General features: G+C 41.8%; 1 protein-coding gene across 2 annotated transcripts in view; it reads left to right on the top strand.

Moving 5' to 3' along the window:
- Positions 1-27,285, top strand: part of bcar1 (BCAR1 scaffold protein, Cas family member) — a 98,392-nt gene that overhangs the window by 36,246 nt on the left and 34,861 nt on the right. Inside the window, exon 1 of one of the 2 annotated variants that reach the window (XM_017704207.2) lies at positions 20,211-20,513. The exons of the other annotated variant lie outside the window; for it this stretch is intronic. Within the exon in view, the coding sequence (XP_017559696.1) occupies positions 20,502-20,513 (12 nt within the window). The 5' untranslated portion in view covers positions 20,211-20,501. Of the gene's footprint in view, positions 1-20,210; positions 20,514-27,285 lie in introns of those variants that run through there. 2 annotated transcript variants of the gene reach the window in all.

Raw genomic sequence — 27,285 nt, 5'->3', positions numbered from 1 at the left:
CATTGCCTTTCCTCTGGTGTCTTCTATTCTCTTTTCCTTTCCATTCCTAACCATTCCTCTCCTCTTCCCTCGTTTCCTCTCTTCTCCTCTTCTGTCTTTTCTTCTCCTGTCTTCCCTTCTATTCTCTTATCTCATTTATCCCCTCTCTCCTCCTTTATCATTGGGTCATTGAGGGCCTGTTGCCATGGTAACCCCCATTCGACCTCTGGTCAGTGGCAGTTGGTGGTGGATGTGTAGAGTTGAACTGTAAAACTCTGCAGATTGGAGGAACACGTCGCTGTGAACGCATTGAGTAGCCATTCTTAATCCCTTCAACATCAAGCTGTTATTCCGTCTGGAGAGTTATTACTCAGTAACTACTATAAACTACTCATTGACTGCTGTGAAACTAATAACTGTAAATACAGTTGTATGGGCCCTTGAGGTTAAAGGGGTTAATTAACATGCCTCTAAAGTTTTTTTCCACCAGGCAATATGGTGCATGATGGTACAGTTACTAATCTAAACCCAGTACTATTCGTACCCTGATGGAGCATCCCATCACACAACAGAACTTGAAAGCAGGCAGAGTTCTGGAGGTTCTGTGGTGGTGACATGGCTGTCCATGCAACACTACTGTTAATAGTAAACACAAAGAACATGAGTAACAATGGAGGAGCTTCAACTTCTGATTTACCCTTTCTCTGCAATTGTTTTTATGTGCTATAGACAATTGTGTCTGTTGCACTTTACCAGCGGGTGGTCTGCACTGTTTCTAGCTCCACCTATGAATTTCTTGGTCCATTTCTATTGGTAACCCAGCAAAAAGGGCAACCAAATTCAGCATAGCTACTCAGGTACAGTACTGTTAACTTCACAAGTCTCCAGTGTCCTGCCTCAATGACTACTGTCCTGTTGCACTCACTCCCATCATCATGAAGTACTTTGAGAGGCTTGTCATGAGGCACATTAAAGAGCAGCTTCCTCCTTCACTGGACCCACTGCAATTTGCATATCGCCCCAACTGCTCAACAGACGACGCCATCTCCACCACACTCCACCTGGACAATATTATGTCCAGAAATGTGTGCTGTGTCGGTGCTACACTGTCCTGTCTGTCTTAGTTTTTTGTTTGCACACTATGTCTGCATGTTCGCACTTTGTACTCTTTGTTCCTTGTTGCACCTTGCTGTTCCTGGTGGAACATAATTTCACTGCACTGTGTACTTGTACATAGATGGAATGACAATTAAAGCCTCTTGACTTGACAATGGAAATTTGTAACCATACTGTGTCGTCCTGTACTGTGTGGTGGAAAAACAGTGCTACCTGGGTGAATTGTATGTACATTATTAGATCATTTATTTGAAGGCCTTTGGCTTTAAAACTGAAATTGTGTAGCTTTGTGTACTGTACATACCATCACTCCCCACATCGTTGAAGTTCTCCTATTACAGTGCCCTCTTCGTCCCTTTGAACTCTTTTTTACTCTTCTTCTACCTCTGGTGTCTGGTTGCAGTCTCTCTCTCTCTCTCTCTCTCTCTCTCTCTCTCTCTCTCTCTCTCTCTCTCTCTCTCATGCAGTATGTGTCATATTAGCCACTCAGAGTCCAGCACATGCATGACGCACACTGATGAATAAGAATGGCCTTGGGCTGATGACATCATTCCGAGGAGTCGTGTTTTGTGTGAGCGTGTGTGCATGTGTGATGTGTGTCATTTGAGACGTGCCAGTCTGTTTGAACCCTTCATACCTCAGACAGGGTGCAAGAAGGCAATTTTATGTGTATTTGTGTGTATATCGCAGAGAGAGAGAGATTCTGCAGAATGAAGTGATTGTCTCTGCACAGAGATTGTGGAAGCATTGTCAGCAGAAAAAGGAATTAAAAAAAAAATTTGAACACATTTTTTAATGAATTTTTTTTTTTAAATGAATTATTCAATAAAAAGGTTTTATTATCCCCCTCTAGCCTTGCACTAATTCTGGGTTTGGAGAAGTTTCTATGTTTTAAATGCAAGTCAGTCGTTTTTTTCTAGGGAGTCTAATAACCACAGAGGCAGGACCATGCAGTATTTTCTGCTGTCAGTCAAGCTTTCTTCCATTGTTCATGGTGAATTTTATCCATTACATTCAATTCCATAGTGCTATTAAACTGAATACATCCATTAGGACCAGAGGTGGCCAGTATCAGGTCTGTCACCGCCCAAACTCTGCTGACAAACACAGTCACTTTCTCTTACTAGGGATGCACTAATGTGGTATTTCATGGCAAGAATGGATAACCTTGTTACGGCCAATACCAATATCAGTAACCAATCATTGATTGATTTATTGCATTTTGAAAGTAGAAAAAAAAGAAGTTTCAAAGCTAAACGGCATCTGTTTGGCCAAAAATCATGTGGTAGTTTAGGTTGAGGTACAGTGATGTGCAGGGTCTGCCAGTTGCTAAACAGAATTCCTGATCACTGCACTGTTTGTTCTGAAACGTCCTCCTCCCCCTCTCTGTCGCAAGATTTCTTCTGTAACCCCCATTGTTTTTTTATTTGCCCCCTGTCTTCCTTAGAATTGTTTTGTGCCTCTAGCGGTGTGGGGTTTCTTTCCACGTTTGAAGTATACAGGAAGTATATTGTCGGTTTCAAAATAGATCAGTGATTAATTTTACACAGCCATAGTTAAATTGATACACGGGTTATTATCCATTTGTGTGAGTTGAAATTGATATAAATGGACATCACTAGTAACTACACATGCATCACTGCATGCACAGTGTAAAAATAAGCCAACATTTTCTGCTGAAACAGAAAGAACAGACCAGCAGCAGAACAGCTGCTTAAAATAAACTATATATATATATATATATAAAATATAATATAATATTTTTTTAAATATACATTTTATTTATTATCTAAAAAGGAGTGTGTGTGTGTGTGTGTGTGTGTGTGTGTGGTCCTGCAGCCTGTCACAGTGCAGTGTGTAAATATGTTGAATAGATGACGCCAGGCGACAGGCAGCCTAAATGAATCTTTCTATTACAGACCAGCTTTTAGTGTCAGCACTGCGTTCAGTGTGACGCCATGTAATTAGCATGACAGACAGATAGGAGTTGAGGAGATGTCTGGTTTGAGAGAGAGAGAGAGAGAGAGAGAGAGAGTGTGTGTGTGTGTGTGTGTGTGTGTTTAACTGTGCAAACATTTTACTGTGTGGGTCTTTTTCTGTTGTATTTTAACATATAATATTATGCATTTAAAGCATGTTCAGTTTACCTTGGAATTGTGTGAAGGTGGTCAAAATGTCTGGATGTGCTTACTGCTGTCAGTGATGCTTTCACTGCCTTTATTGCTGAGCTTCAGCCTTATTACATCACATGCAGACATTGCTCAGTTGTTGTCTGTGAAACATGAATAGAGAATTGAGGTCTATTCCTGAGGTAATTTGGTTTTATCAACTGCACTTACTGCCCAGTATCTGTGTTGATACTGTGGGTTTGTTGTTGGGTGATTGAGCCACATATTTGCTGTCTTTGAAGTTCTTATATGCTGTATTATTGGAAATAAAAGGTGTCTTAATTTTTCCTAGTTTAGTAAAGTACGCTTTCATATTCTCAGCTTTGTAAAACAAGAGCATGGCTAGATCTCAAAAAGTTCCTCTCGCCTAAAATGGCCACAACAAACAGATGTTCACATCTTATACATCATTCTTTAAAGTGGAAAGCCACTGATGCCATCTGGTGATATCACTGATAAGAAAATAGTGAAGTGCTGCTCCTTCATTTATTCTTTGATGCAGTCTGAAAACCCAGAAACAAAGCACCAGTAATATGCATAGGTAGACCCCAGAGGATGTCCTGCCATCATACTGCACTAGTGGCCTCTTAGTACATATGACAGTTGTGTTTTATATTGCCTCAGCCATTTTTCAGGCTGTTTTGTTAAGGCATAAATGGCTCAGTACTACCCCAGAAAGAGAAGTAGAGTATTCATCGAGCCCCAAAGAGAATACTACATTGAACCTTAACCAGGCTAACTTTTAAAACTTTGTAGTTATTACAAAAATGGGTAATTATGCAAAACATTGTGGACTTCACTGCTTAAAAAAAGTTCTGCTCTCCACTTTGAAATGCACACAATTACCATAATACTTTAGCATAACATTAAAAATTGATGTGAACTTGCATTCTTATTCAGGTTGCCAATTTTCCTTTGTGATCTGATGCTCTTTTAAGTCATAGTAATAAAATCTTATCTAAAATAAAGTGCATACATTTTACCTTGCCATGTTTTTTTTGGACAATAGGTTAAAATGAATTAAAAAATATGTGAAATTCCAGACATAATGACAGAAGAGACAGAGAAGACAGTCTCTTCAGGCCTGGGTTTGCATGGCACTGCCATATTATCTTTATTACTGTTATTGTTATTAATCAGATTGCAGTTTAGGAACCATTCATACGGAAATCCAGATCATTTTAAAAGGTTCATAATCTTTTTCTCACAACTGTAGCACAGGTAGAGAGAGGAAGCCTGCAGCTGTGTAAACACCAGGCGGTCTCGCTTGTGCTTTACCTGTGTGGATGCGAGCCAGCTTGGATCTCAGCCCTGTTTCCAAGGCTACCAGAATCTCAGACGACACGATGCATACAGATCACAATTACAGACATCATGTGCATTACCACTTTAGTGTGTCTGTGATCTGTAACTGGACTGTAACAAATGGATTTCATAGGAACATTGTGTATGTTCAGCCCAGGTTGTGCTGATATGAAGATGCTAATGTTTCGTCAGAGAGGCGTCCAATCCAGAGCGTGTGTGCTGAGTGTGAGGTAGTGAGTGAGAGATACTGCTGTGCTGACAGGGTTGGAGCTGCAGGTCAGAGAGAAGACGGCACACTGTGAAAGCATGACAGGATCCAACAGGTTAAGAATGTGCCATGGTGGAAATTGTATGCTCATGCAGTCATGAATACATCTGCATATGAATGCCTTTCTAAGCACATTCTCATTACCGTCCAGCACACGTACGCTTACCCTGCACACTTTACCACCAAAATGAGGGAGATAGAAAACACACACACACACAGAGTGCTCTCTGTCCCAAAAACACATATATATGTATCAGATAAAATAATATGCAGTTGTGTGTTAAAGTTTGGACACCCGTGTTCAATTTACACATTTTGTAAATGTGGTAAATGGTAAAAAAAAAAAAAAACGTACAAAAATGTGCTGTTTGCTACGTGCGAATGTTGTGTTAACTTCTTTTCACTTACAAAATCCAGAAAGTGTGTGATATGACCAGTGTCCAAACATACATATAGTACTGTTCAAAAGTCAGAGCCCACCTTTTATTTATTTAATTCCAGTCAAAGTGTCATTAATTGCATGCTATTTTTTTGTGTAATATTGAATCGGTCCACATTTAATTGGTCCACTCTTTGCTTTTGTAAACACTCTCTTGGCTTTTACTCATCCATCCTTCCAATCTTAAAACCCACTCCTGTCCTCCCAACAAAAGCTGTGCCTGAAGGTGCTATTGACATTATGTCCCCCCTTCAAAGAGGCACTAACATTCACTCAAACATCTACCCAAACCCTTAGCTACCTCCCACATTTGTTTTAATCTACATGTCTAAAGGAGATATACCTGAGGTGATTATATATATAAGACGTAACCCACTTGCATAAGAATGAGAAAAGTCAAAGGAAAATAAGTAAAAATGTAGGTGAAAAAACAGGAGCATTGACTCAAATTTAAGAATACAGGTGGTCTCTGACTCTTAAATATATATATATATATATGTGTATATATATATATATATATATATATATATATATATATATATATATATATATATATATATATATACACACACACACACGCTCGCACGCACATACACACACACACACATATATATATATAATGTAGGTATGTATGTATGTATACAGCAAAGGAATGCGTGAAGGGTTGTTATTTAGAAGGATTATTGCCCGAGGAAAGAAGCTGTGTATGTGCTGGTTAATGTTAGTTTTATGGTCCTCTCTCTCTCTTGGTATTTGCTGTTTTGAGCGAGAGTCTTACCTGCACTACTCCTTCTTTCAGGTGTTCTGTAAAATGTTTGACTGCCTGCAGGGGGCACCAGCTGAGGTAGGTGCAGCATGACTGAGAGAAACAAAGAGAGGTCATTCTCTCAGTACTAACACTGTGGAGACTGAGACTGACTGCATGAATTTAAGCTGAGTGAAGTGCAGTGGTGTTCACTCCAGCCCAGGTTAATCTGTTCTGCCCTGTTGTTTAGACATGGTGTTTGCTGTTGAGCACAGAACCCCCACTTTATTCTAACTGTGTGAAAGGGTGTTGTGCTTTGGCATTGTATGTGCAGTGCTGATTACATACCCAGTGCAAATTTACTATTCATTTCTTCTATTTTTTTCATCCTGCTTTCTCTCTCTCGCTCTCTCTGTCTCTCTCACTCTCTGCGCTCTGTTGCGTCTCTAATCGAGGCCGTGGCTGTGAGGAAACTCTTTCTCTAAATGAAGCTGAAATTAGCAGCCCATCAGTGAAAGCCTTCTTCATTCCTTAAACTGATCCTTCGCTACGATACAGCTTTAATGGGTTCCCACTCTGCCTGCCGCTGTGTGTGTGCGTAAGAAAATGGCAAGATTATGTAAAACACCATTAAGCAGGTGGCAGAAGTGTGCAGAATTGAGGCACACCCCACTGTTTTAGGGGTGGAATGATTTCAGTATTGCAACTTTGCAATGCAGTTAAATGCAGTTAAAAAACAGCATTTTTGTCATCTTTTGTAGAAAGGACTGTTAATGAGATCTAGGCATCTGGGTACATCCTTGAACCTAAAATGTGTTCATAAAATGATCTACTCTTTTAAGGTTGTGTTTGCATGTGCAGTTGAACCTACAAGCCCAGAGATCCAGAGTCAGACCAAGATTATTTTTAGTTTTAAGTTTATCTACTGGCTTTCATTCTGATTTAACTAATCAGTTATTGAAGACTGAGACCAACTGATTAAACAAGCTTCTTCTGTTTCATTGGAATGAAAATCTGCAGCCACACTGGCCCTTTGAGCATAAGATTGCTGACCACTGCACCCCTGGTCAGATAACAGAAGCGTGCCCTGCTGGCTGGTGAAAATGTTACATTTTTCTCCTCATCTCATCTCTAGCCCTCTCTTTAGGAACCCAAGCCAACAGTCATGTCACATAGTGCTTCATTACAACAATAGATTAGGTAAATTCTAAAATAAGGCCATCAAATAAGTTTTTGAAGTTGGCCTCACATTCTTAGTGTGCAGTGCAGGCGTCTCTTGAGATCAGTGTGCCTGTGCCAAACTAGCACCCATGTTTATCTGTCTATGAATATGTATCGGAATCCCACTGAATGGCACGCCTATTCCTCCACTTATCTGAGCTCAATGATCTCAGTGAGACACTAATGGCTTATTAGCTGCTGGTCAGGCTTTTATTTCTGAGTGGCACAGAAGGCTGTCCAGCGCTGGCTGTGAAGGGGCGTGTGGAGTGCGTCTCTAAGTGGCTGCTGGGCATTAATGGCATACAAGGCTTCAGTGAGCAGTGCAGATACCGATCTGGTCATTAGAGATCCATTATATGTACGGTTTCACACACACACATGCACACATTCCCCAGAGTGCAAGCTCTACACGCTGCCACTGAATCAGCTCAGACTCACTGAAGAGAGCAGTGCTTGCCCCCTGCTCTGACCTGAGCTCTGACCCCTATGACATCAATGATGTCATGGACAGAGCTTTTAAGAAAAAGGCTCAACCCTTCACACCTCTATCTCATTCCCTCTTGCTCTCTCTCTTTTTCACTTTTGCTCCCTCTCTCTGTGCCTCTTGCTCTCTCTCCTCTCAAGTGTCTCTTTTTCTCTTTCTGTATCACCCCTCTCTCTCTCGCTTTCTCTCTCTCTTTCTCTCTGTGTTTCTTGCTGTTTTTTGCTGTCTCGCCTTTATTTGCTCTGTCCCTCTCTTCTTGCTGTCTTTATCCTTCTTGCTCTCTCTCTCTCTTTCCCTTTTGCTCTCTCTCTCTGTCCCTCCTGCTCTCTCTCCTCTCATGTGTCTCTTTTTCTGTTTGTCTCTCATTCACTTGCTCTCTCCCTCTCTTCTTGCTGTCTTTATCCTTCTTGCTCTGTCAGTCTTTCTCTCTCTTGCTCTCTCTCTGAATTACTAGCATTACTGTTCAAACTGCTTGGTATTCATGCTATTTGCCATCTCTTTCCCCTCAAAAATCTAGCCTGAATTTCTCGCCCACATACCACTCCCTGATAAATATCTTGTATGTCTGCTGCCTGTTCAGGGGTCAGCGACCCCTTGGGTACCCTGTACCTCAGCAGAGGCAATGGATGTGCCCCCAGGGGATGAATGGATGGGGACAGGAGAGGTCACCTGATTTTAGAACTTTAGTAGTTAAAAATCTCAACTCTCCAGGTTCATTTCTGCTGACTTTCTTTTACTGCTGTATGAACTAAAAGAAAAGTGTATGGAGTGTGTATGTGTGTGTGCTCATTTAGCCACGCAGCTGTGCCGCTCTTCGCCTCTCAGCTTCGTGCGCAGATCAATTTGAGACTTATCTATGGGTCGCTGGAGTTAATCATTTCTAATGACCCTATTCCATTCCATCTACTGTGCCGTGTCGCAGGGCTCGACATCGCTTCACACATATTTTTTATGGTCCCAGACTGAAGTTGTGTTTGAAGTATACAAAGCTTCCTTATCATTTTTACCACTCGCTTGAGCTGTTTTATCAAATTCGTTTTAAAGGCCAGGCCAGTAAAAAAAAATTGCAAATTGTAGGCTTTTACACATTTGAAAGTCTTTACACTGAAATGCCTCATTGCAAATACAGCACTATGATTTCTACAAAGCCTCTCCAGCAGGCTAATATAGTTATAACACAAGGGTGGTTATAGTTGTTGCAGTGCGTTTAGTCAAAAATCCCACTCTGGCCTTTTAATGAGGAGCTCTTTGAACATTGTGGGCTTATTTCAGAAGCTCAGGATCTATTTTTGACCATTGAGAATTATCATAAGAGTTTATTTCTATGTAGTGCTGCACAATGTATCATTTGTTAATCATTATATGATTATATGATATTGTCCTTCGCAATACTGATATTACAGAAGATTGCAGTATGCAATTAAACCCTTTAACCAATCACAGTGTTCTTCATTGTGTGCTGTGAGCAACCTGACCAATCACAGCCATCAGATGACTTTATGTGGGTGTTTGGATGAGTCAGGGTATTCATGTAATACAATAAAATGGAAATGAATTTGGTCAAAAGTATGCAGGAAATCTTTAGCCATTTCAGAGTTTTGATTCAGAATTGTGTTTGTTGCAAGATTTAATGCAACAAGTATTTTGTCCATATTGTGAAGGCCTAGCCCAAATCTTAGACATCTGACCCAGCTGGGCAGAGCTGTCCACAGATCAGCTATAAGAGGGGTGCTGGATTAGTGTGGTAACTAAAGGAAGGAAGATGTCCAGGGGAAGGGTGAGTGACCACTGCTGTTCATTGCAGTAAGAACTTACTCATAGATTGGCTGTGGGAAAGAGACTCAGAGAAGTGCAAATGGTGGAGGATGAGAGAATGTGACCTCATTACTGACCCCTGATCTCTGCCCTTTACTCTTGAGCTATTTTTCATTAATCGTTTGGTGTCATGGTTTCACACAGCTATGTCTAGCTTATACCAGTCAAGCCATTTTCCCTCATAGTATACTCCACAATACAAGTATACCAGAGTAAATATGAAATATCTTGTTTTGTCACCACATCCTGGCTCTCAGTATTCTGTATTGTGTAGAATAGATGAGAGGACTCAAATAGATTTAGGGGCAGCTGTAGTCATGCTTTAGTGAGAATAAGGATAAGATTATGTTAGATGGTATTTACTGATGGCATGTCAGCTCTGGCTATGGTAGACTCACCTCAAAGCCCTTTAGAGGTTTGGTTGTTGCCTCACACAGCATACACCTGGGACCTGAAAGCCAAGGCACTCACTCAAGGGCAGGCAACAAATTAAGTTAGATATGGTATGAACCGTGTGCTATATAGAGGTAATCTCAAGGGCAGATAACAAATCTAGCTTTAAATACACAGGATACTGTGTATATATACACACATTCTGATGGAAGTAAGTAGACTGAAAATAAAAGCAGAGCAAATACAGCTGTGTATCAGGAAAGAATTTGTGCTCACATCAAAGATGTTAATTTCCTCATAGATATCTTATTGCAGTTAGGGCCTGACTGCCTCCTTTTCTATTTGTTTTTCTCCTGTTCCGATAGTGGATAGCAGCCCGGTTAGAGGGAGAAATAGCTGCAGATCTTAATTAACCTCTCTGACTGTAAAACGCCTCAGCTTGACTGCACAATAGCACAGTTAAAGCTAACGTCTGGAAATAGTGCTCCTACACAATGAGCCAGACAGGCTGTTAGCCTGCAGTAATGCAATTAGCCCTGTTGTAGAGGTGACCCTCATTTAGTTACGTGCTTTAGGAGGGCTTCATTCAGAAACAGGCCGCACGGAAAAGCTTGAGAAAGAACTGGCCCATAGGAAAAATGGTCCCCTTCCTGGAAGCTGTGGCAGGAATGAGGGGTTTTATGCTGGAGTTAGCCTTCCGGATTCCTGCATTCTTCTGAAGGGGTTGGGGGGGTTGTGTGTTGTCTGTTGGAGGGAAGATATTTTGTAGGATTGTTGGGAGTATTGTAAGTGTGCCAGCATGTGTGTGTGTTTGGTTTGTCGTCATCTCACGAACATCTCTCTCTTTGCAGTTGTGTTAGGAGGCTAGCCGTACGATTCGTCACTGTTGCTGTTTATGCTAGCCTTAAGGCGTGTTGCTGATCTCGCCAGATCTCGCTGGATTAGCCCAGGCTGACAGAGGAGAGAGAGAGAGAGAGAGAGAGAGAGAGAGAGATTTGAAAGAGTACTGCAAGCAGAGCCATAACACAGATTAAAATGAAAAAGCAAATCAGCGCAATCTAATTAACCGTTAGGCTCAGCAGTTTAATGCCCTGCCTCCTTTTGCCTTTCTGAGGTTGGGTGGAGACCTCAGAGGTCTTCTACATTTCAAAGTCTGTCACTCATTATGGAAAGTACACGCACACATGCTCTCTCACACACATGCTGAGTTCCTCAGGGGAGGTAATATCCCCAGCTCTCCCGCCGTTTACCCTGCAAACCCAATCAGCTCCCCCAGTTCTCCTTAAACTCCTCATAATACCATTTACTTCCTGCCACATTAAAGCTAATCTTTTTATTGCAGAGAGACAGAGGAGAGAGAGAGAATTAGCCTGTGTATGAGAGAGAGAGAGATGCAGAGAGAGCCTGCTGCTGCTACACACCATCAGCCCCATCCCCACAGCCTACTTTTGATTAAAGGAGGGGGGAAAAAATGCCGACTGATCCACTTTGTAGTTTTTAATCATCTCAGAGTATTAGCATGTTTGGCAGATAAGAAGACAAATAAAAATGAAATTTCAAATCCGCAAATAAACAAATGCAATTATCTAAGGAAATTAAATGTAGAGGGAGGGGGGAGATGTAAACAGGCAATGTGATTTTTGGTGTATGGTGCAGGGCTAGGCTTTTGTTTTTTCCTGTGCTGAGCAGATAGAGTGAGTCTTATCCGCTATCTGCTGGAGTAGGGAAGTCTCAGAAAGGCACCGGAGGGGGTTTGGGAACAGTGCCAGTTTGGAAAAGTCAGTCTGTCACTATCTTTGATGCAGGATCCTGCAGGACTGCAGTGGTTGCCCTGCAACTGTTGCTGTACGTGTTTACACATGCCTCCATTTGTGCTTTTGCATGTGTATGCACACTGCGAATGTGAAGTCATATATGATTATATGTGGATGTACTCATGTTCATGTCAGTTAGTGAGTTAGTGAGAGGGCTCGCGTGAGGATTTCCTTCCTCCATCATAAGCAGTTTAAAAGCCCTAGTGACAGACTTCACAGCTGGACTGACAGCTCCAGCAAAGAAAGAGAGCCTTTCTTGTCGTGTCCTTCAAAGCTGCATGAATATTGCTGTTGGCCTGGGGGGCGGATGTCAGAACACAAGGATGTGCATTGTTTCACGCTGCACGGCGTCACCGAAGTTGCAGCAAAGTGGAAGGATTCTCTCCAGGAGCCTGCCAGTGTTGCGCTCTGTGCTTCTGACAATAGTTTCATATTAGCAATACCATCCATGATCCAACATGAAAGAAGTCACCACAGCAGCCATCATTCAGGCGCAGGAAATCGAGTGATACTGTATGTAAATGAGTGGTTCAGTGAGAAATCTAGCACAATTTTTTCCTTTATTGTAAATGTAGGTTTTCCAAATGCAACATAACTTTGGCACCTCATTACGAGGCTAAGGTAGGTAGCTCACAAGTAATAAAAACTCATTTTTGGGTGATACAGACTTTATCAGCCTTGTAGCTAAACTGCAAACTAAAGAAACATAAGACACCAAAAGTCTTGGCCACTTGACTACATTTGGGATAACCATTAATTTGGGTAAACCATACCTTTAAAGGAAAATCAATAGCAGCAATCAGTGGGAGCTCATTAGCACCACTTTGCAAATGAGATGATGCTAATTGATTAGCAGTGGCTTACATTAATTGTTAAGGGAAGTGTCTGACTTCTGTAACAGAGACTCCAATAATGATTTAAGAACAGTGAAAACAGGGCAGTTGTACACTACAAGCACACTAAATCAAGCCGCATCGCCCATGGCTCTATCAGTGGTTATATGATGGATCATGTAGTTTGTGCCTGATTCTGCCAAGCACACACTGTAGCTCTTTGTTCTGAATAAGCACAGTGTCGCTAAATATCGAAGTATACCATCCAGTCTCTGCTACTGCCTCTACTGACCTTCCTGAAATTTCTCTAGCAGACCATGCTGGAATTCAGCGGACCGGTGCAGAAACATCCAGAAGGAGGTCTATTGAGAGCAAGTGAGAGAAAAATAGCAGCGTAACCTGGATTCAAAAACAAATGGGATTTCCATATTCTCCTACAGTGACCCACATCTGCTGCAGAGAATGACGGCTCTGTTCTGGAGAGGTCGGGTCGGGCTGGGTCAGACCAGGCTTCGGGCGGAGCCTGAATGACGTGGACAGGCTGCCAGGCTGGACAGGGGGCCAAAGGGGACAAGAGCAGGAGGGCACTGAGTGTAATAGTGTGTCTATGGAATGGGATAGTGTGTAGGTGTGAGGAATGCTCTGGCAGCCTGACCCAATGGGGACCAGGCCATGCAGACACAATGAGCCCACTGTTACAAACACACACACACACACACACACACACACACACATACACATACAGTCAAGATCTCTCAGAACCATGTACCTAGACTAAGGGTTAGGCTATATGGCCAAAAATCTTTTGATATTGATGTATATAGATAATTATCAGGGTTATTCCGATTCAGCCAATGCTGATCCAGTCTAGAATTTGTATTTTTGTACATAATACAGCAATAATTGAAGTGAGCATTGCTAATTAAACACACTGCTTTTAGTACAACCCCAATTCCAATGAAGTTGGGACGTTGTGTAAAACATAAATAAAAACAATACAATGACTTGCAAATCCTTTTCAACCTATATTCGATTGAATACACTACAAAGACAAGATATTTAATGTTCAAACGGATAAACTTTATTGTTTTTTGCAAATATTCACAAAAGATTCAGAAAGCTGAGGAATGCTCAAAAAAACACCTGTTTGGAACATTCCACAGGTGAACAGGTTAATTGGAACATGGTGAGTGTCATGATTGGTTATAAAGGGAGCATCCCTGAAAGGCTCAGTCGTTCACAAGCAAGGATGGGGCGAGGTTCACCACTTTGTGAACAACTGCGTGAACAGATAGTCCAACAGTTTAAGAACAACTTTTCTCAATGTGCAATTGCAAGGAATTTAGGGATTTCATCATCTACAGTCCATAAACCAGCCATTAGGGGTGTACTTTGTGTACTTCTGGTGCCGGTCCCAAGCCCGGATAAATGATGAGGGTTGCGTCAGGGAGGGCATCCGGTGTAAAACTTGTGCCAAAACTATCATGCGGATCACAAATATGATTGCCATACCGGATTGGTCGAGGCCCGGGTTAACAACGACCGCCTCCGGTGCTGTTGACCAGCAGGGTGCCAGTGGAAATTGGACTACTGTAGGTCAAAGACCATCAGAGAGGAGAGGAGGAAGGCGGGTTAGACGGCAGCGAGAGAGAATGAAAGGCAGGAGTGTGGAGGTTAGAGTAGGGACTCTGAACATAGGGACAATGACTGGTAAAGGCAGAGAGCTTGCAGACATGATGGAGAGAAGGAAGGTAGATATTCTGTGTGTCCAAGAGACCAGAAGGAATGGAAGCAAGGCCAGGAACATTGGAGGTGGATTCAAACTGTTCTATCATGGTGTAGAGAGGAAGAGAAATGGAGTAGGGATAATCCTAAAGGAACAGCTTGGGAAAAGTGTTCTGGATGTATAGAGAGTGTCAGACAGGATCATGAGCCTGAAGTTGGAGGTTGATGGTGTGATTTTGAATGTGGTCAGTTCATATGCACCACAGGTTGGTTGTCAGTTAGAGGAGAAAGAGAAATTTTGGAGTAAGATGGACGAAGTGGTAGATGGTGTCCCTAGAGAGGAGAGATTTGTGATTGGTGCAGACTTCAATGGACATGTTGGTGAAGGGAACAGAGGGGATGAAGAGGTGCTGGGTATGTATGGTGTGAAAGACAGAAATGTGGAAGGTCAGATGGTTGTAGATTTTGCAAAGAGAATGGAAATGGCTGTGGTGAACACGTATTTTCAGAAGAGGGAAGAACACAGGGTGACATACAAGAGTGGAGGGAGGTGCACACAGGTGGATTATATCCTTAGCAGGAGATGCCACCTAAAGGAGATTGGAGATTGTAAAGTGGTGCCAGGGGAAAATGTAGCAAGGCTGCATAGGGTGGTTGTCTGTAGAATGAGGTTAGAAACAAAGAAGAGGAAGAGAGTGAAGACAGAGCCTTCTGAAGGAGAAGGATGGTTGCAGGCAGTTCAGGGAAAAATTGCAACAGGCCCTTGGGGGCAGTGAAGAGCTACCTGAGGACTGGGAAATTACAGCTAAGGTGGTGAGAGAAACTGGCAAGAATGTGTTGGGTGTTTCGTCTGGTCAGAGGAAAGAAGACAAGGAAAGTTGGTGGTGGAATGAGGAAGTCCAGGAGATTATTCAGAAGAAGAAGGCAGCTAAGAAAAAGTGGGACAACCAGAGAGATGAAGGAAGTAGGCAGGAGTACTCTGAGGCTAGTCGTATAGCAAAAAGAATGGTGGCAAAGGCAAAGGCTCAGGCCTATGATGAGCTGTATCAGAGGCTGGACAGTAAAGAAGGAGGAAAGGAATTGTATCGCTTGGCTAAACAGAGAGATAGAGCTGGAAAGGATGTACAGCAGGTTAGGCTGATCAAGGATAGAGAGGGAAATGTACTAGTGAGTGAACAGGGAGTGTTGATGGAAGGAGTACTTTGAAGAACTAATGAATGAGGAAAACGAGAGAGAGGAGGACAACGGGGGGAGAGATAGTGGATCAGGAAGTGCAGAGAATTAGTAAAGTGGAAGTGAGGGCAGCTTTAAAAAGGATGAAGAATGGAAAGGCAGTTGGTCCAGATGACATGCCTGTGGAGGTATGGAGATGTTTAGGAGAGAAGGCAGTGGACTTTTTAACCAGGTTGTTTAACAAAATCCTGGAGAGTGAGAGGATGCCTGATGAGTGGAGAAGCAGTGTATTGGTCCCCATTTTTAAGAACAAGGGTGATGTGCAGAGCTGCAGTAACTACAGAGGTATAAAGTTGATGAGCCACATCATGAAGGTATGGGAAAGAGTTGTTGAAGCAAGGCTAAGGCGAGAGGTCCAGATCAGTGAGCAGCAGTTTGGTTTCATGCCCAGAAAGAGTACCACAGATGCAATTTTTGCATTAAGAGTGTTGGTAGAGAAGTACAGAGAGGCAGAAAACCAACATTGAATGCCCGTGACCTTCGATCCCTCAGGCGGCACTGCATTAAAAACCGACATCATTCTGTAAAGGATATTACCACATGGGCTCAGGAACACTTCAGAAAACCTTTGTCAGTGAACACAATTCGTTGCTCCATCTACAAGTGCAAGTTAAAACTCTGCCATGCAAAGCGAAAGCCAGATATCAACAACACCCAGAAACGCCACCATCTTCTCTGGGCCTGAGCTCTTCTGGGATGGACTGACGCAAAGTGGAAAAGTGTCCTGTGGTCTGACGAGTCCACATTTCAAATTGTTTTTGGAAATCATGGATGTCGTGGCCTCCGAGCCAAAGAGGAAAAGGACTGTCTGGATTGTTATCAGCGCAAAGTTCAAAAGCCAGCATCTCTGATGGTATGGGGGTGTGTTAGTGCCCATGGCATGGGTAACTTGCGCATCTGTGAAGGCACCATTAATGCTGAAAGGTACATACAGGTTTTGGAGCAACATATGCTGCCTTCCAAGCAACGTCTTTTTCAGGGATGTCCCGGCTTATTTCAGCAAGACAATGCCAAGCCCCATTCTGCACGTGTTACAACAGCGTGGCGTCGTAGTAAAAGAGTGCTAGACTGGCCTGCCTGCAGTCCAGACCTGTCTCCCATTGAAAATGTGTGGCACATTATGAAGCACAAAATACAGCAACGGAGACCCCGGACTTTTGAGCAACTGAAGTTGTACATCAAGCAAGAATGGGAAAGAATTCCACCTACAAAGTTTCAACAATAAGTGTCCTCAGTTCCCAAACACTTATTGAGTGTTGTTAAAAGGAAAGGTGATGTAACACAGTGGTAAACATGCCATTGTCCCAACTTCTTTGGAACATGTTGCAGGCATCAAATTCAAAATGAATGAATATTTGCAAAAAACAATCAAGTTTATTCATTTGAACATTAAATATCTTGTCTTTGTAGTGTATTCAATTGAATATAGGTTGAAAAGGATTTGCAAATCATCGTATTCTGTTTTTATTTATGTTTTGCACAACGTCCCAACTTCATTGGAATTGGGGTTGTATGTGCATAATGTGACATTCTAGACTGATATGTTTTGGTTTTTGTCACACTTCATTAACATGACCATTTTAGTGTGTTTAATATTGATTAACTTCCTTGATGACTTGGCTTCCATTTAGTTTAAAATACTGCATTAAAGATATTGAAGGTTGCATTATTTGTACTGTGTGTATATCGGTACATGACATATTTTTGAGACTGTGTATGTGAAATATGCTGTGTATTAATATTGTCATTTTAAACCAGAGAAAAAACAGCCAAGTAACACTGCTGCTAGTAAAATAACAACATTTCTGCAATAGTTTTGTTTTTAACCAGTTCAAAAAAGTTAACAATGCTGCGGGAGTGTCTTTTCTGCATGGTTTTGGTGGCATGCTGCTCGCTGCAAATGGCAAAAAATTGACTCAAAACAAAATCACCACATTCATACATTTTATGAGCAAACATTTGGATGAATGGCAGCAAGTTCGACACAGAACACTGAGCTTGAAAATATTACTAATTTTCATTTTCTACTTTAAGATTGGCTCCACACTGCAAACATTTAACTACTGTTGAATTACTTACACTATTTACTGTTCATGACAATGGCATTGATAGCGTGCAAAATAACAAAAGAAAGGAAATGAATCAGACTTAATATAGCTGATTCCCAACCCATTAAAATATTCCTGTGTTGGTCTTGATTCTGATTCTCTGAATTGGATTGGGACATCCTTGCTGAATTTTAAGCCTGAACAGTATGTTGAATCCTGAAGAAAACAAAAGATTTATTTCTTTATTTCTTTATGGTTAATGGTACACAGGTAGATGCTGATTCAAGGACAGTGCAGCACAGTGTACTAACACATATATGAATGCACAGGCTGCACAGATTCATATTATTTAAATCTGTGTCGGAATGCTGCATGCATATGCAAAACAGCAAAGGTAATATTAGGCTAATTTGCACTGTTGTGATGGTTGGTGGCAGGTATTTAAGGCAGGTTTATCTGCCTTGACAGTTGCCAGGTGGTTGAGGGGTGTGGTTAGCAGGTCTCTGTGGAGGAGAGGGATCATTCGGTGATGGATGAAGGCCGAAGGAGGGGCGCTAATTGAAATGGTGCCTGATGCGATAGACTAATCTCTGTGGTGACACAATCCACACGTGCACACACACACAAAATCTTAAACGACAGCTCTGATTGCACTCTGGCTTAGCTCTCTGACAGAGACGGAGAGAGCAAGAGCCTATCACTAACATCCCAGGAGTAAATGTGTGTGTAAGTGTGTGTCTGTGTGTGAAGGGGTGTGTGTGCACCAAAATCTCTCCTAGTAGCCATGCCATAGCGTGAGATGAAGTGCAGCTCAATTGCCATGGCGATGAGACACAGCATTCCTCTGCCTAAAGAGGCAGCCGCTAAGTAAAGTTAAAGGCTGTGGCGTCCTAGAGCGTATTAAATCGGTAGGGAAAGCTTTTTAATGTGCCATCAGCCATGCTCTTTAATTCATAGCCTTTCGATTCTAGTTGAATCACTGCTCTTTGGTTTGGGGTTTCTGCTTTTCTTGAACAAGATCTTAAATTCCAACTAAAGTGATAATTTGTCAAAAAACATCTCTTTTACACTGTTGTTCCCTTACTGCTAATGTAGTCGATCAGCCAAGACATATTAGGTGTCTAAACTTTACTTATTTAGTTTTGCATTGGTGAACTATGAGGCTAACAAGTAGTGGAAGTTTATACCCCACCCGTCAGCACTACCCAAATTGCATGTCTAATTTATGACACACCTGCCTCAAATTGTGTCAAGCTGCTCAAACACGTCTACTTATGTGGTTTCTGGCACTGTATGCATGTTATCTATAGAAACAGATTAAAGCAAATCTTCAGAGTAGCTGATATTATTGTTATTAACTGTGTGACATACGTCCATAAATTAAAGATGCAAACTAGATTGAAATGCAATTAAAAAGTGTCAGCACTGATCTGTTTGAGTGAAGTTTGTCCGGTCTGCACCCTCAGTGCTTTCACCTCTGACCTAACTGGACTCTGGGATGATGGCATGGAAGTGACAAACAGCATATACTTAAACTGTCACGTCTCTCTCACACCCTGTCTCTCTGAGACTGGGTACACAATATGTCTCAATTGGAAAGCGTTTTTGGGTTTTTCTGTCTGCAATATTGATTCTGAATGAGGTGGACCCAGCTTGACCTCCTGACCAGCTCCCTCCCTTGTGTGAGAGTTGACAGTGATATCATGCATAGGTGTTTGTCTTTTCAAGACAATGTGAACTCAAGCAAGGAGAACCGAGAGGCTCCTAAACATCAGACAGAGATAATTAGTCACTACATTGACACTTATTCCTGGAATCCACCTTGAATATTTGTCATTCCTTTAGGCTGAGATAAGGAATTCCAACTGGATGTTTGATTAGATTCCATGTTGAACAAAGTAATTCATTAGTATTAGAGTAATTAGTATTTTTATTAGACCCTCAAATAAAATTTGACATTCTGCTTTTAAATATAATAGTTCAGTTCAATGTGCTGGAATATATAACAGCAAAAATGGGTACTGTCCAATTATTTGTTGGTTGAGTACATACAACTTTATAAATTTGTTATTGTTGTGGAATTAGAACTTCACCTAACCTAGAGCTAGAACTGTGCTTTTATGGTCTTTTTGTGAGATTAGTTGAACTTGTCTTTTTCTTATAGTTAAAGTTAGTTAACTGTGTAGCTGGATTGGAAGTGGAGGAGTTATATAAGAGAAAATGTAGCAGTGGAAAAAGGGGCAGCAAGAAGGCCAGACAGCAAAGAAAAGACAGGAATTTTGGGAGTCTAAAGGAAAAGATGTGGACAAAGTAGTAGTGGGGGAGGTGTGTGCGTGTGTATACGAGGGGGAAGAAAAACTAATGTCTGTTTCCCCTCGCAGGTCTACATGGAGGCTCCTTAAACATTCCTTACAGGCAAAAGATGAAGGGGGAGTAGTATTAACATAAGAAGAACCTCCTCAGCCAATTAGAAAGCAGGAGAGGGAATGCCAGGATTGAGCAGGAACAGGGAGGGTGTCGGGTTACGGCACATTCTGACCGCCCTCCTCTAGTCTGAGAGCGAGAGAGAGGGAAAGAGGGAGGGCGTCAGAGAAAGAGCAAAGGACAGACAGACAGAGAGAGAGAGAGAGAGAGAGAGAGAGAGAGAGAGAGAAAAGAGAAGTGTATGGGACAGACTCATTCTTGGCCTGTGAGATCACGGAATAGGACTATGTACACCCGTCTACCGTGATTTTGTGACTTTTTCATTTCTCGTCCGACATAGACAGCGAGTGGAAGTTTGGGATTGGAGGTGGCCGGCCTGAGGGGTCATTTTCTTTTTTCTTTTTTTTTTGTTTGTTTGTTTTTCCCGGGCTAGATCTCGGGGACGTTGAGAGCTGCCTGGAGTCCCAGCGACTCACGCAGCGGGGCTGAAAATGAATTATCTGGTGAGTGTGTGGGTCATATATGTGTATGTGTACTGTCCTCAGTGCTGTCTGACTCCTCTGAGTTGGCTGTGCCCAACACTCCAGCTGTGGAGGAGCCTGAAGAGTTAGCCGGCAAAGGAGAATGAAGAGTTGGAGAAAACTCTTGGAGAAGACTCAAAACTCTTTTATTAGAACTCCTTTTGCTGTGACTCAGCTGGGGGTCCGTGTCCGTGTGTATGTGTGTCTTTTTTCAGAGCCTGTGTTTTGGGGGGATTTGTAAACAGCTGTATACTTTCTTGAAACAATCTGGTTGTGAAAACTGACGTATTAGAAATTAGAAAAAGACTTACCAGATATGGTAAAGTGGAAAATATGTAGATGTGCTCTCCTTCAACCCTTTCATAGCAGTTCACAGTTAAGACTCTAGACTGTTGTGTGCTATGCTTTTTGCTTTTCTGCTGTTTTTGTATCAGACTTTTCTCTTGGAGTATTGAGACGGAGTACTCTCTTAAAAAAGAGTATGTGTGTGTGTGTGTGTGTGTGTGTGTGTTTGGAGCTGGGAACCGAAGCCATGGAGGCACGGCACTGCTGAGTCAGGAGAAAGTTGAAAGATTAAGGTTTTATTATGGAGGGGCGCGCAGGGAGAGAGAGAAAGAGAGAAATGGATTGCAGAGGCCAGGCCGGAGTCTTGGCAAGCGGCATCCGTTCCTTGCTATTGTTTGAAAGTGTTGGCACGCAGTCAGCTTGTAAGGGCAGGAATGACACAGGGCTTTGGTATTTGGAAGCAAGAGCTGGGCCGGACCTTTATTTCCGTCAGAGAAGACTTTGCTCTCTGAAGCTGACCTCCTGCGTAGACCTGGGGTGTTCCCCGTGAGACTGGGACGTGCTGTGGAAGAGTTTTACTTCTGTAATTATGAAGTCAACAGCTTCCATGCTGTATTTGATCATTTTTTCCTCAACGGAAGAGAATTTTCTTTGCATGTCTGGAATAAAACTTTGGTCTAAATTAAGAGTTATGGCCAAATTTGGACCTTTGAAGTTATTTATATCGATATGATTTTTTTTCAGTGAATAAGCTTTTGTTCCTGCCACTCATGTTATTTTGTGTTAGCGCAAGTACCTTCTTAGGGTGTATTTGTTGAGTTTTTAATCACTTAACTCAGGGGGAGATCGGCACAGCACTCAGAACTGGATTTGCTAATTAAAATCACCATCAGCTGATGGAACTTGGCTCATAGGGCTGATCCTGAATCAACATCTAAATAAAGAGTGCTGGCTCATACTGGCGATGAGTGTTGGCCCCTGAGAAGTGGACTTTAATGAGAGAAAGAGGGACACGGAGAGAGGCTCTTCTTCTAAACTCCAATGCTGCAGTGGACCACTGACTCACCCTTGACTCACGCCCACCCTCTGGGGTAAAAGAGGGTGGAATTCCCCCACCCCCACCTGCTCTACTAGGAGGTCCAACAGACATGGCCTGCTCCTTGTCTCTTGCAAGTTATTGGTGGTAAAAACAGCACTACAAGATAGAAGGACCATTTCCATGCAGATCTGAGATCTGGAAGCAGGTATTCTGTTTAATAGAAAGCCAAGAACTTAAGCTGTCCAAGTTAAGATCCACATTGAAGGATGTGTTTTCCAGAATGATGACTCATAGTATAAGCTTCAGGTTTGCTTAGGGAGGGATTGGCAGGTGGGTTAGCATGACCTTTGAGCAGATCAGAATTAATAAAGATTAATAAAGGAGTGAAATGGATGTTGTAGAGTTAGACAGTGTCCAGCAATTTGGTTGTAGTTTAACTAGAGCACTGCTATGAGAAACACTTCTGTGGGGTAACATGGTTAGGACAGAAAGATATGGGTTAGGACAGAAAGATACAGCTAGCTTGCTCAATCTTAAACGCCAATGTCAACCTGGGCAGGTATGCAAACAAAAGGGTTGTGCTTTACCAAAGAGTTTGTTCTTTCGGGTTGGAATTGACTACCAAGAGTAGCCTTCCAAGTAAAAAGCCATAATACATGGCTGTGTTAATGGTGGAATGAAGTTGTGTAGTTATGGTGCTAGTTAAGATTAGTTTGATTATAACTATGGTAGAGCCCTGTAGTAAAGGTCTAAATTTAACCCCTTAAAATCCCAGGCTTATTATTCAATAACTGCAGGGACTTCAAGGCAAACTGGCTGAGCTATTCTTAGGTTATAGAAGTGTGTAATAAAACTTAAGGACTTGGCTGTTTAAGGGGTTAACCGTGAACCCAACCCGCACCTGTGACTATGAGAGCCAACCCAACCAGGACAGATTCAGTCAGTATGTCGCTGAAAAAATGATGTCACAGGTCATATTTCCGTAATGATGTCCATGACTCAATTGGAATTTTAAACTGTTCTCCTTTAGCTAGACCATACTGCGTGTGTGTGTGTGTGTGTGTATATATATATATATATATATATATATATATATATATATACACACACACACACACACACACACACACACACACACATGAGATGTGCGTGAGTGCTCTAAATTATTTGACAATTACTAGAAAACACAGAGCCCAACAGATAAGCCCAAACCCGACCCAAAGCCTGGTATTTTGCTGGGCCTTGTTAGTGGACAGTCTATTCCTTCCATATTGATTCCATTGCCATATACTGAAAAAAGCAACATATTAAAATAACTTAAAATTTATTAAAACTCATTTCCACATAAAATGTGTCAATTTAATACATTTCATTTATCTTTCACTTACTTTGTACACAATAATTGTGTTAATGTAATATACATCTTCATATATTCATGTGGAAATCAAGTAAATTCTGTGCCCTTTTTCAGTGTATGTCCATCACATTGTGCACCAATCAAACTGCCTCTTTCTCTCCCTCTTTATTTTTTCAAATTGAAAAATTTCAAGTCTCTCTTTTTCTCCTCCTCTCTCTCCCTCAGACAGAAAGAGTGGTAGAGAAGCTCTGATAAGTGATCTGAACAGAGCATTAGTCCTAGGGAAAAGCTAATGGATTCCTGCGTGTTGAAGATGTGGGCTCTAGAGTGAATTTTTGCATGTTGCGTTAGCTGTAGGGCTTCCCGTTCATATTAGCTTGGAATGTCTTGGTCTTGAAGAGAAACAAGCAGCATGTACTGTTTACCTGAAAGAGACTGAAGCCAGTGCTATTCAGAGCTTTGTAACATTGGACTGAAGCAATCATAGCTGTGTTGTAATAAGACTAACTAGTGTTCAGTGTACAAGGGACGTATCAACTTATTTGTGGTTGATTAACAACACAACATAAAGGTTAATGTGTTAATAAGCCTCTAAACAGTTGTCTTTTTTAACAGTAAAGCGGTTTGATTGTCAACACCAAGGGCTGGAGTTTTTCCTGTTTTTACACCGTTATCGTGATCCTTTGTTCCTGGCCTCCTCAGTGTTACTGAAACGCTGGAATTTTGGACTGAGGTCACAGCAGCGCTCTGAGCCAGGGAGGAATCACTGTAGTCCTATGAAAGCCTAACATTTTTGGGTTCATCACTCTGAATTGGCAGCATTCTGGACATGATTACACGATGATGAAGATTTCTCAACTCAGGGTTGAGACAAGAAAATGTTTCGGCCATGTGCAACAGCTAGTTTCAGGTAGTGAGCACAAAACTGTGCTTTGTCCTTGTTGCCTCCATATGGTTTTTGTTCTCTAGAGTTCTCTACAGTCAACTCTTAAAACTCTGTGAAGCTGCTTTCATCCAGCTTAAATCTACGGCATTTGTGCCACCATTTGAAAAAGAATTTTTAAACACTACATGAGTTCAGCTCAGCATTCATTTGCAAAAACCTCAAGGCTTATAGCCAACAGCTATTTAACCAAACAATTAAAGGCTTGGGAATGTACCTATTTAATGTTGCGGACTGTTGCTTTGTGCTTACGAGTCAAAAATAAATCCAAGTCTGTGTTAGCAAATCTTGGGCTGCCCCTATGTTCTAAATTGCAAAGCCTATTTTTAAAGGCTTACATAGATATGTTTTGACCACATACACGCAACGTGTCAGTCGAGTAAGTCCGCTACAAGTGGGCAGCATGCCAGCACTTGACTATAGCCTGTAGCTACAAGAATCTGAGCTGTTTTCTTACCAGTGACACAAACTCACCTAGCCGGAAAAGGAGGGCCTGAAGAGCAGGCTTGTGTTTTTCTGTCGCCTGAAGGAAGACAGGATCATTCACCCCTCTGTAGCGAGTAGTTTTAGAGTGTGTAGGTGGGTGTAGGAGTGTATTTATGTTGCTTTCGGGGATATTGAAGCTGCGAGTCATCTGTGAAGGCCAGTGTTTTGGTGCCTTCGTCAGGTTGTTTTTGGTTTTGTCTGGTTTTGTCTGGATGACTTGCTTTAGAGGGGCTTGTAGAGAGTGTGTGACGTGCATGCCAGGTGTGTGTGTGTGTGTGTGTGTGTGTTATAATATGTTGTAAGAGAGCTCTATGGCATGGTGGAATGTGGAGTAATGGAAGAGGTGCATAGGAGCAGAGGAATGCTCCGGTAAGTGGGCTGCTGGCAAGCAGGAGCAAAGCAATGTGCCTAGACTTGCAGAACGAAACATGTACAAACCCACACTTACGCATACACACACACACCCACAAAGTTACAAAAATTCCTCAATTTTCTTTTCCTTCATATCCTCAATCCTTCACACACACACTCACGCACATGTACACAGCAACAATTAATTCTGTTCCCCTTTCCCTTTATTCCCTTTTCTCTCATGGTCTGTTGTTAGTGCTCAAGTTTGGTCTTGCCTGTAGCAAACACAGCCCATATATTCTTGAAACTAGATCAGACAGCTATTGTTCTTTGTCTTAAGTAGCTCAAGCCAAGTGAGGTGTATTGCTTTTTCCTTTTTGATAGCAAGTCTTGTCTGTCCGTAAATACTCTGTGCTCTATTTTCAATGTGTAGCCTCCTCTATCCAAAGTATTTCAGGCATCACTTTCTTTTTGGAGAATTTGTCCTGTTCAAACATGTTTGATAATCTGACAAACTTCACCATGTCAGCCTTACACTCCTAAAAATTAAAGTGGCAAAAGAGATGCCAGAGAAGAACCACTTTGGCTCCCTAAAAGCCTGTGAGTGGATGGTTTTTAAAGAATCGTTTTTGTAAATGCGATATGTGAAAACTTAAAAAAAAAAATTTTGTCCCTAGTTTAGTCAGTACTGGTTCCACCCGCTAGTTAGGTCTCGCCATTATATAAAGCTTCTGAGCTTTGGTGCCATCTCTAAGTCATGTGAGCACTAACATGCACTTGCACAAGAACATTTACTATTACAATTCTGTGACCTTATCTAACACACACATGCTGAGTGTTGGGGGCAGAAGGAGGACCATCCTGCCCACCAAGAGAAAGTTAGGCCAGTTATGCTCTTTTGGACTCTTAGCTACGGATGTCTGTGGCATTGCAGGGGATCAAACTTGCAATGATAAAGCCAACACTTATGTGGTTATGAACCTTTTTAAAGTTCAGAGAACCCTCATACAATGTAGGCATTCTATACTAATTGAAGTTTTTCTTACACCAAGAAACACTTAAGAACCTTCATTTGTGAAAGTGTACATACATGAGAGCTTGTATTTTCAACTGTTGCCTGACCTTTTTGACTTTGGCATACGAGCTGAGGTGTGTACTTTGTTTGCGTCACACAGCACACTCACTAGAGCCAATAAGGCCGAAAACACCCATTTGCGTCTGAGTCAGTCCCATCTCTCAGCTTGCTGAGTGTTTCTAGGCATTACGACCGTCCGTCTAGTCTGATCTCACCGTCTGATAACAATGCATGTGTGCCTCCTAAACCTCACTCTAATCACTGCCTTTTTGCTGTTTATTGTAACTCCTATATATCTGACCTGCAAATTCCCATGAATCACAGATTAAAGCTATGAAACCTGGGCTGGGAAACTGAATGATAACAGCAGTTAACATGTACAGTTTTGACTGCGCAGCTCAGAGGACAAAACATTAATCTGAAGCTTCTGTGCTCAACCAGTCAGGTTCAGGTGCATGTGAGAGATACAGTGATGTTTTTGTTGGTGGCAGTGGTGTTTGCTCACATGGCAGATGGGAGTGACTGAAGGGGGAATTAGAACACATACATAAAATGACTTTAGTATATCATTTAGGACTGTCAATACTGGAGGTGTTCATATACTTTATGTGAGAGATAAAGAGAACACTGAGGTTGTGAACAGGGTTGTAGTTTTTAGCTTTATCTGTTTGGGCCGATTTACTGGTGTTTGGAACTCACACAAAGCAGTAAAATAAGCCTATATACGTCTTAAAATACTTTACCATTTACTATATATGTACAGTTTATCTCATGCTTTCTGTTTTTCTGTTTGCCCTTTCTCTCTGCCATGATGACAATAGTGCTGACATCACAACTGCATCCCAATCGAAAATTTTGTTTTGGACTTCATCATCTAACTGGTGCACTAATGTGGTGCCTCCTGGTGGGAAAGTTTGTTTTTCCAAAAAACCAAGACCACTCAAAAGCAGCATCACACTTTGAGGGCTAAATGAAAACATCAACTAGCACCTTACCTGCCTCACATTGTTTACATTCTAAAATGGCAAGACACATCTGCCAAAGTAAGAATGAGAAATTGGCCAATTGCTTATTTGGAATTCCATATTATCGGATTCCAGTCACATCCACTCAGGATATTACTAATTGCGTAATGCACCAAGCACTTTATTAGGAACCCTCATTGTTTGTATGTGTGTGTGTGTATATGTATATATATATATATATATATATATATAT

The sequence above is a fragment of the Pygocentrus nattereri genome, chromosome 7 (genome assembly GCF_015220715.1).
Source record: "Pygocentrus nattereri isolate fPygNat1 chromosome 7, fPygNat1.pri, whole genome shotgun sequence".
NCBI classification, from domain to species: Eukaryota; Metazoa; Chordata; class Actinopteri; order Characiformes; family Serrasalmidae; genus Pygocentrus; species Pygocentrus nattereri.
Note: the sequence above shows the minus strand (reverse complement) of the source record. Positions and strands in the feature narration are given on the sequence as shown.